Source organism: Brachyhypopomus gauderio, chromosome 8 (genome assembly GCF_052324685.1).
Source record: "Brachyhypopomus gauderio isolate BG-103 chromosome 8, BGAUD_0.2, whole genome shotgun sequence".
NCBI classification, from domain to species: domain Eukaryota; kingdom Metazoa; phylum Chordata; class Actinopteri; order Gymnotiformes; family Hypopomidae; genus Brachyhypopomus; species Brachyhypopomus gauderio.
In genome coordinates this window covers 12,809,358-12,819,357 of record NC_135218.1, presented here as the reverse complement: position 1 = coordinate 12,819,357, position 10,000 = coordinate 12,809,358, and the positions used below count along the sequence as shown (strand labels likewise).

Genomic DNA, 10,000 nt, shown 5'->3' with positions numbered 1-10,000 from the left:
GACGCAGGTGGTGTTGAGAGGTGGAGGTTTCCTGCCAGTCCCCATGCGCGCCTCCCAGGACCCAGACTCGGTCAAAGGTCAAACAGAACCTCAGAAACAGGACATCCTGGTTATGGACACCAAGCTGAAGATCATCGAAATCCTGCAGGTGCTTCAGCGGTTCTCCGATCACTCCCCTACACACCACAGCAGCACTGACGCTCTTCCCTGTTCATGATGGAATGTTCCTGCCCTGATCACCTTCTGATCACCTTCTGATCTGCTGCGTGTCTCCTCGTGTCGTCCCACACGCCTGTATTTCTAGTTCATTCTGAACGTGCGACTGGATTACCGCATCTCTTGCCTGCTGAGCATCTTCAAGAGCGAGTTTCACGAGAGCAACGCGCAGGCCGAGACCTCGTTGAACCCGGACTCGCACACCAGTGTGCAAGGTGGGAGACTGTGTGTGACTGTGTGTGACTGTGTGTGACTGTGTGTGACTGTGTGTGTGTGTGTGTGTGTGTGTGTGTGAGGGTTGAACTCATGGGAGTGTGCGTGCATATGTGATGGTTTTGTCTTGGTCAGGTGCACTGGACTTTGAGCACATTGAGGAGCAGGCTGAGGGGATTTTTGGAGGAAGGTGAGGGTTCTTTTTTTTTTCCATAGTGGTTCCCCTACGTTGTATGTCTGGTACACACACATGTTCCAGCCTGCTGCACAGGGTTGTTTCTCACGGTGTGTGTGTGTGTGTGTGTGTGTGTGTGTGTGTGTGTGTGTGTAGTGAGGAGAACACTCCGCTGGACCTGGATGACCATGGCGGCCGGACGTTTTTGAGGGTTCTTCTCCACCTCACCATGCACGATTACCCCCCACTGGTGTCCAGAGCTTTACACCTGCTCTTCAGACACTTCAGCCAACGGCAGGAGGTCCTGCAGGCCTTCAAACAGGTAACACACATCACACACACACACTTCATGGCAGAGCTGAACATCATACTGAGTGTTCACGTTCTGTGCATACTATGAGAGCCTCTGTGAGAACCTCTGGTTAATATTCATTAATCTGATCACCCATTATATTCCATATAGCAAATATAGCTATAGCTATTCTCTTTGTAATGGAGGTTAATAAATGTCATTATTGTTGCAGCATATAAGATGTCAGTATATAATCTTCTGCGTTTTAGTGTATTTGATGTTGTGGGTTTGCAGGTGCAGCTCCTGGTGACCAGTCAGGATGTGGAGAACTACAAGCAGATTAAGGCAGACTTGGATCAGCTACGCTCCATTGTGGAGAAGTCTGAGCTGTGGGTCTTCAAGAGGCAGGGGTCAGACTCCGGACTCCATACGGGCGAGGTCATCACCGCGGAAACGCATCACAAGGTCAACGCATAGCAGGCACCAGTTTAAATATAAGAACGTTTGGAGATCCTAAGTGTGGTTTTGAAGGGGGGGGGGCGTGAGATGTGTGAAGGAGGCAGTCTGGGTGTCTCGGCTCCCAGCACACGTGACCAGTAAGACTGAAAGGCTGATCTGTCTGGACTCCTCAGCACTGGACTGGATGTTTGAGAGCATCTTAGCTAATAATGAAATCATTTATTTTTGTGCTGAGCAGACCGACTCGATTTTAAGTGGATTAGACAAACCGAAGGTGGAGAACACCAGCAGCTCCAACTACCGCCTGGTGAAGGAGGTCAGAGTTCAGCACCATCTTGTGTTCCGTTCATACGATCTGTGAAGGTGTACGGTCGTCCATGCAAATCTGTGTTCTCACACTGTGTGTCTGTGTGTGTGTGTGAGCAGATCTTGCTGAGACTGAGCAAGCTGTGTGTGATGGAGTGTCTGTCGGGGAGGAAGAACAAGAAGCAGCAGCAGCGTCTCCTGAGGAACATGGGCGCTCACGCCGTGGTGCTGGAGCTGCTGCAGATCCCCTACGAGAAGGTGCGCTTACAGGGGGAATAACACTGTGGGCTAACGCCGTCGCCCTCTCTGTGGGCTAACGCCGTCGCCCTCTCTGTGGGCTAACGCCGTCGCCCTCTCTGTGGGCTAACGCCGTCGCCCTCTCTGTGGGCTAACGCCGTCGCCCTCTCTGTGGGCTAACGCCGTCGCCCTCTCTGTGGGCTAACGCCGTCGCCCTCTCTGTGGGCTAACGCCGTCGCCCTCTCTGTGGGCTAACGCCGTCGCCCTCTCTGTGGGCTAACGCCGTCGCCCTCTCTGTGGGCTAATGAACTACTGTTGTTCTGTTGTTGCTTCAGTATGTGAGTGTATTTGTAGGCAGTGGCGGACTTAGCAATTTGGGGGCTCAAGGTGAATTTAGCTAGGGGGCCCATCAACATTAATATGCGAGAAATAAGTTAGCTAGTCAGGGGGCCCCTACAGTGGGCTGCAGTGGGAGGGGCCCAAGGCAGTTGCCTAGCCACGCCTCTATGCAAAGACCGCCTCTGTTTGTAGGCCTGTGGTTTTATTTAATACTCTGTGTGTGTGTGTGGGCCTGTTTGTTAGGGAGAAGATATCTGGATGCAGGAGATTATGACACTGGCTCATCAGTTTCTCCAGAACTTCTGTGCTGGAAACCAGCAGAACCAAGCCTTGCTGCACAAACACATCAACTTATTCCTCAACCCCGGGGTACCTTACACCCCTACATTACAGCTCCCATGAAGTGCACACCTTTTAATACAGTTAACATATACGCTACTTGTTTAACACCTAAATAACTCCTTCGTCCTTGTCTACATCTCTGTGTGTGTAGATTTTGGAGGCGGTGACCATGCAGCATATCTTCATGAATAATTTCCAGTTGTGCAGTGAGATTAATGAGCGAGTGGTCCAGCATTTTGTGCACTGCATTGAGACCCACGGCCGAAATGTGCAGTACCTGAAGTTCCTGCAGACCATCGTTAAAGCCGAGAATAAGTTCATCAAAAAATGTCAGGACATCGTCATGGCTGAGGTTGGTGCGTGAGTGTGTTGGTGTGTGCATGGAAATTGGGAATTTGTGTTTTTTATTTAAAAAAAATGCCTTGTCCGTGTGTGTGTGTGTGTGTGTGTGTGTGTGTGTGTGTGTGTGTGTGCGCACGTGTGTGAAGCTGGTGACAGCAGGTGAAGACGTCCTTGTGTTCTATAACGACCGCGCGTCATTCCAGACGTTAGTTCAAATGATGCGTCTGGAGAGGGAGCGTCTAGACGAGAACAGCGCTCTCAGGTGTGTGTGTGTGTGTGTGTGTGTGTGTGTGTGTGTGTGTGTGTGTGTGTGTGTGTGTGGAGGTGTGTGTGTGTGTGTGGAGGTGTGTGTGTGTGTGTGGAGGTGTGTGTGTGTGTGTGGAGGTGTGTGTGTGTGTGTGGAGGTGTGTGTGTGTGTGGAGGTGTGTGTGTGTGTGTGTGTGTGTGGAGGGGTGTGTGTGTGTGTGTGTGTGTGTGTGTGTGTGTGTGTGTGGAGGGGTGTGTGTGTGTGTGGAGGTGTGTGTGTGTGTGTGGAGGTGTGTGTGTGAGGTGTGTGTGTGTGTGTGTGTGTGTGTGGAGGGGTGTGTGTGTGTGTGTGTGTGTGTGTGTGTGGAGGGGTGTGTGTGTGTGTGTGTGTGTGTGTGTGTGTGTGTGTGTGTGGAGGGGTGTGTGTGTGGAGGGGTGTGTGTGTGTGTGTGTGTGTGTGTGTGTGTGTGTGTGGAGGGGTGTGTGTGTGGAGGGGTGTGTGTGTGTGTGTGTGTGTGTGTGTGTGTGTGTGTGTGTGTGTGGAGGTGTGTGTGTGTGTGTGGAGGTGTGTGTGTGTGTGTGGAGGTGTGTGTGTGTGTGTGGAGGTGTGTGTGTGTGTGGAGGTGTGTGTGTGAGGTGTGTGTGTGTGTGTGTGTGTGTGGAGGGGTGTGTGTGTGTGTGTGTGTGTGTGTGTGTGTGTGTGTGTGTGTGTGGAGGGGTGTGTGTGTGGAGGGGTGTGTGTGTGTGTGTGTGTGTGTGTGTGTGTGTGTGTGTGTGTGTGTGTGTGTGTGTGTGTGTGTGTGTGTGTGTGTGTGTGTGTGTGTGTGTGTGCGTGCGTGCGTGTGTGTGTGTGCGTGCGTGTGTGTGTGTGTGGAGGGGTGTGTGTGTGGAGGGGTGTGTGTGTGGAGGGGTGTGTGTGTGTGTGTGGAGGGGTGTGTGTGTGGAGGGGTGTGTGTGTGTGTGTGTGTGTGTGTGTGTGTGTGGAGTGTCTATGATTGAACTGTTTTATGTGTGTAGTAAAGACGCGTGTCCTGCAGGTATCATATCCACCTGGTGGAGTTGCTGGCTGTGTGTACGGAGGGTAAGAACGTCTACACCGAGATAAAATGCAACTCCCTTCTTCCCTTGGACGACATCGTGCGTGTGGTCACCCATGAAGACTGCATCCCCGAGGTGTGTGCTAGTGACCGGCCGGGAGGACTCACACGGCCAGTGTAGGGTCAGCGTCTGACGTGTTTGTGTGCCTACGCGTGCTGAAAGGGAGAACGGAGCGGAGGCTGGTGTGTGTGAAATGGTGCGTGTCTTCTTTTCTCAGATGAAGATGGCGTACGTGAATTTCCTCAATCACTGCTACGTGGACACGGAGGTCGAGATGAAGGAAATCTATACCAGCAATCATATGTGGAAACTGTTTGACAACTTCTTGGTGGACCTCTGCAGAGTACGAGGCTGAGCATTTTATTATTCTATAATATTTTCCCAGCATACACTGCTGGAAGTGTTTTGACAACACGAACCGAGGAACCGTGTTATGGCACCACCCCATGATCATCGGACCATCCATGATCCACCTGACCTGCGTGACCTCACCTCTGCTCTCTACAGGTGTGTAACAACACAAGTGACCGCAGGCATGCTGACACGGTTCTGGAGTGCTACGTCACCGAGACCATCATGAGCATCGTCACCACCTTCTTCAGCTCCCCCTTCTCCGACCAGAGCACCAGCCTCCAGGTGGGTGCGGCTGCCCCCAGCACAGCAGGCCAGCGGGGCTCCCTCGCTCTGGGGGCCCTGAACCCCCACCAGCTACGCTTCTCCTGTTCCTCTTCCTGTTCTCATATGCAAAGTGCTTCTCAGTTTTAATCTCTTAATCTTTAGTCACTCAAATGGTTTTACTTCTCCATTTCTCTCTCTCAGACCCGACAGCCGGTGTTTGTGCAGCTTCTGCAGGGTGTGTTCCGTGTGTACCACTGTAACTGGCTGTTTCCCAGTCAGAAGGGCAGTGTGGAGGCCTGTATCAAGGTGCTTAGCGACGTTGGTAAGAGCTCGTCTCTCCACGCAGTGCCGTCTTCCCTCCCCAACACGCATGCTAATCTTTCCCTGTGGGATCGCCTGCCGAGCCCCGCAAAAACTACACTATGTGTCTTTAAAGCTGCCCCACTTTATAGATGTCTTTGTACATTATTGAAGAGTATTGAATATGTTTTCTATTTAAATGTGTATTTGTGTAACCACAGTATATCGGACAATAATAAGATCGGATAATTAAACATTCACCCTGTAAGCTGGGTGGCTGGATGCCTTCTCTCAAAGACATTTCCAGATGTTGTTTCTGGAGTGTGCATTTACCTCAGTAGACATGCCTCAAGCTGGGTGGACTTTCTCCAGTTCTCTTGATCATTGTGGGCTTTTGCTAAAAGCCCTCCATCAAATTAAGGGCGGTGCCATCTACTGAGGTAGTGCACTCTGTCCTAGATCTGTCCACGTGGGCCGATTCAAGTGCCCCCATGCCCTCACACCTGGGAAACACACATCACCTTATTGGGATACGCCGTGCCAGAGTTCAGAGTCATGAGTTCATAAGCCGTGCTGACCCTCCGAACAGCTCTGCGAGAGCAGGATGGTCGTCTGCACGTCGGCACAGAGGATCAGAGTGTGGGAGTGTTGAGATACCACCAGCAGAACATGTGTCTTCTTTAAAATGTCAATCTGCAACAGTACACTGAATATCTGATAATGGACAGACCGACATGAGCTTGACTGTTCATGCTCTCTGCATGGTCACTGGATAGAAGAGTTTTCAGGTGAAGGAAAAATGTGTTGTGTGCCATCTTGGTTTTCACCGACCAACAACATATTTTGCAGGCTTTCCTAATCTGTACTTTGTACACTGCTTTTGAGCAATGAAACCACTTGAGAGTCACTGTTATGCTCACTGTTTCGTCAGCAGTTCCTCAGCTGGGAGGGACACCACTAGTTCACTTTCATTTCTGCTTTCATGCACCTCGTTTCCAGACTTTCTTCCAGCACATGTTGCTCATACAGGACATTGGAGTGTACTTTGACAAAACTGACCGCCTGTTGTCATGCTTGCTGCTGTTGTGTTATAGGCTGTTAGATACATCCATACTGAGTATAAACAACAGCTTATCATAATCAAATAAAAATAAAAGATCATATCATGCTTGACCTCTTCAAACTGAGTCTTTACCCACTAACCTTTCCAAGCTACTTTTTAGCTTATGTCATGTGCTTGTTATCTGATATCCTGAATATTATCTCAAAGCATCTGGCCTCTACTGAAGAAAAATAAACTTTACTCCTTATTAGTAGTCCCATAATTTCCCTGAAGGAAACCTAAAGGGATCAATAAAGTACAAATCTAGTCTAATCTTCTTGGTGGTTTGAGAGGTAACAGTGCCACAGGTATTGTCTGCACAGGTTCTCGTATGATGCAGTCAACCATGATTTTACTACCTGCCGAATATTGTTAACCTCTCTGACATTGTTCGACTGGTTCAGGTCCTTCAATGTAAATACTTCTGTTTTGAAAAGTTTTGCTATACAAATGAAATGATCATATTTAGCAATACAATTATTTCACGGCAGCTATTGTCAGCTTGCAATCTGACAGTTAGATATTTTTGTCTCTGGTTATAAAAAGTGTTACCTGGCTGTACTTTAACTGAGCCACAAGATGGCACACTGAAACTGTTTTTAACATCCACGTTTTATTTACATTTATGTACATTCAAAACAACAGTTCACACTTGGGGCTCAAATTTTATCTCAAAGATAGTACTGTTACTATAGACAAAAATGTTAAGTGCGTGTGTGTGTGCGTGCGCGCACGTGTGTGTGTGTGTGTGTGTGTGTGCGCACATGTGTGTTGCAGCTAAAGGCCGTGCGATAGCCATCCCAGTGGATCTGGACTGTCAAGTAAATAACCTGTTTATAAAGTCAAACAACATAGTGCAGAAAACGGCCCTGAGCTGGAGACTGTCTGCACGCAATGCAGCGCGGCGAGACTCCGTCCTGACAACGTCCCGCGACTACCGCAACATCATCGAGAGACTGCAGGTCAGCCCGGCAGCAAACGCTTCTGCTCTTCACAGCTTATCTACCTCTCAGTGTTTGAAAATCTGTGTGTGTGTGTGTGTCTGTGTGTATGTGTCTGTGTGTGTGTGTCTGTGTGCGTGCAGGACATAGTCTCTGCGTTAGAGGAGCGCTTGAGGCCCTTGGTACAGGCGGAGTTGTCCGTTTTGGTGGACGTTCTTCACCGTCCAGAGCTCCTGTTCCCAGAGCACACCGAGGCGCACCGCAAGTGTGAGAGCGGAGGATTCATCTGCAAGTAGGAGCCACGTGCCCAACGCTGCGGCACTCCGTCGACACCACACACACGCGCCGAGATCCGTTTGACCCGCCGGGCCTCTGAGTGGGCCCTGCTGTTATAGCTGCTTCCTGGTTCTTGGACAGGTTGATCAAGCACACCAAGCAGCTGCTGGAGGAGAATGAGGAGCGCTTGTGCATCAAAGTTCTGCAGACCCTCCGTGAGATGATGACCAAAGACAGAGGCTATGGAGAGAAGGTAAGAGGAACAGGATACGTGCTACAGCGCGGGAGGCGCTAATAACCTTCCAGCTGAGTCATTACGTAGGGCTACTAGAGGTCAGAGCGTTTTGTCTTACCTTACACAGGCCCTTTGACCTTTGACATTGTATGTCGAGCCTCTTAGGTTTTATTAAATGTTGCGTCCGAGCACGTGAATGTGTTTATAGCATGCGTTTGTATTGGCCTGTTTTCTCTGTTTCCGCCTGTTGTGTTTTAGGTTTAACCAAACGCCGCCAGGAATCACCGGTCTGGTCCAGCATGTTCACTCTTTCACTAACGCAGCCTTCACTCTGTTTCAGCACATGCCGTTTGATGATGAGATGGATGTTACTGAGGTGGTTGTCTGTTTTCGTATTCCTCCTCTCCTTTATGGGGTCTTCCCTGTCTTCTCTCCGTCCAGCTGCTCTCTGAAGCAGTGGCTAGTTGTGTGCTGGGATATGAGGTTGTGTAGTAGTCTTAGACTAGAACTCATTAGTTTATTCCCCGTTTGTGTGGTAATGTGTCATCGCTGCCTGCTGGGTCGTAATGTGAGGTAGGTGTGTGGGTGCTTTGCTGGGCTACAGTAGTTTTCACTGCGTTTTCTGTTCAGAAGGAGTGCTAGCCCTACTAGCACTGTTAGCACTGCTAGCCCAATGCTACTGGCTCCAGTGTGTGCCATTACGAAGGTTCTCTCCGCATTCCCAGCTCCTGATCTACTAATATGTTTTCCTATGGATTTCTCCCTAATCTGCCCAATAAATGTGATTACCTGAATGAATGTGGATATGATGCACATTAAAAGCGTACTGCAGCCAGCTCTTACTGCTTAGTTGCTTAGTCACTGACTTTTTGAGCATAGCTTTATACCACACTGCATGATCGTGTGTGTGTGTGTGTGTGTGTGTGTGTGTTGATGATGGCTAACTCTGTGTTAGTGTTTTGTTGTCCACTCTGCTCACACACTCAGCAGGTAGATGTGAGTCTGCCACCAAAACAGCTGGAGGATCAGAGGAGGGTAGGTCACTGTGACCCCTGACCCCTGACCCCTGAGCTCTCGGATTACTCAGCTCTGTACTAACCACACACCTGACCGGCTGCTTTTCTGAATCCAAACAAACGCTCACATGCACACATCTACCCACCTAGAGAGACACACAACCAGGTGTTCATTTAATTTCATGACAAACAGAAGGCTAAAGTAGTATTTCCCAGGACAGACGCGCATAAATTGTGTGTGTGCGTATTTTAAACACACACTTATATTTCGTCAACATGTCGCCACAGGGAGAGGCTCTGAGACAGCTGCTTGTGAACCGTTACTATGGTAACTTCAGGAGCGGTGGGAGGAGAGACAGTCTGACATCATTCAGTAACTCCAGTCTTACACCTGTAGGTCCCAACAAGAACCAGTCAGGTGTGTTTGAGGACACGTGTGCAAACATCATACTCCTTACTATTAGAGTCCAGCACTATTATTTATTTTTTATTTTGGTACAAAATGTCATCTGTCCTTATCCTAGCTTGTGTGTGTGTGTGTGTGTGTGTGTGTGTGTGTGTGTGTGTGTGTGTGTGTGTGTGTGTGTGTGTGTGTGTGTGTGTGTGTGTGTGTGTGTGTGTGTGAGATTAGGTGCTCTGAGTCGGGCTGAAATGTCACTAACAGAAGTGCAGTGTCACCTGGATCGTGAAGGCGCTTCTGACCTGGTTATTGACCTTATCATGAACACCAACAGTGATCGCGTCTTTCACGAGAGCATCCTATTGGCTATCGCCCTGCTGGAGGGCGGGAACACAACCATCCAGGTGAGAGCAGACTCAGGTTAGTTCAGTGTTCATCACACACACCTAGCTCCCTCTACTGGTTAGATCACTTTATTAGAGTTCCAGATTTTGTTTCATATTATTTATAATTGCACATAGTACAGTGTGACCAGTCGTTTTAGGACTGAGAAAACACTTTGCAAAAACCCTGCTGAATCCATTTTGAAAAGCAGAACATTAACAATATAGTCATTGGCAAAATCAGACCGTTTAACTGACCTTTCTGGTTTCTGGTTTTCAAAAAGGCTTTTTTAAAGGTTTTTGTTGTGGAAGTGAAACGTTTAAATCCAGCAAGAATCAACTTTGTAATAAAGCTACTGACCTTTGTAGATTCTGCTATTGGTGATGGTAAAATATGGCAAACTACCATTTAAACCAAAGTGAAGTTTGACGAACAACAGCCATGTGTTTAAATGAAGTGCTCT

General features: G+C 48.9%; 1 protein-coding gene across 5 annotated transcripts in view; it reads left to right on the top strand.

Annotated features, from left to right (window-relative positions):
• itpr1a (inositol 1,4,5-trisphosphate receptor, type 1a) overlaps nt 1-10,000 on the top strand; it is a 30,758-nt gene that overhangs the window by 13,914 nt on the left and 6,844 nt on the right. For 2 of the 5 annotated variants that reach the window (XM_077014585.1, XM_077014586.1), the window contains exons 23-43: nt 1-148; nt 305-431; nt 565-619; nt 761-926; nt 1,191-1,361; nt 1,594-1,671; nt 1,782-1,919; nt 2,481-2,606; nt 2,731-2,931; nt 3,068-3,183; nt 4,205-4,340; nt 4,483-4,608; nt 4,773-4,901; nt 5,085-5,205; nt 7,063-7,247; nt 7,370-7,518; nt 7,644-7,755; nt 8,078-8,113; nt 8,725-8,772; nt 9,042-9,171; nt 9,385-9,557. The exon at nt 1-148 is cut by the window's left edge and continues 43 nt beyond it. In XM_077014585.1, the coding sequence (XP_076870700.1) occupies nt 1-148; nt 305-431; nt 565-619; nt 761-926; nt 1,191-1,361; nt 1,594-1,671; nt 1,782-1,919; nt 2,481-2,606; nt 2,731-2,931; nt 3,068-3,183; nt 4,205-4,340; nt 4,483-4,608; nt 4,773-4,901; nt 5,085-5,205; nt 7,063-7,247; nt 7,370-7,518; nt 7,644-7,755; nt 8,078-8,113; nt 8,725-8,772; nt 9,042-9,171; nt 9,385-9,557 (2,671 nt within the window). The remainder of the gene's footprint in view (nt 149-304; nt 432-564; nt 620-760; nt 927-1,190; nt 1,362-1,593; nt 1,672-1,781; nt 1,920-2,480; nt 2,607-2,730; nt 2,932-3,067; nt 3,184-4,204; nt 4,341-4,482; nt 4,609-4,772; nt 4,902-5,084; nt 5,206-7,062; nt 7,248-7,369; nt 7,519-7,643; nt 7,756-8,077; nt 8,114-8,724; nt 8,773-9,041; nt 9,172-9,384; nt 9,558-10,000) is intronic. The other 3 variants (XM_077014587.1, XM_077014588.1, XM_077014590.1) reach the window with 3 other exon arrangements.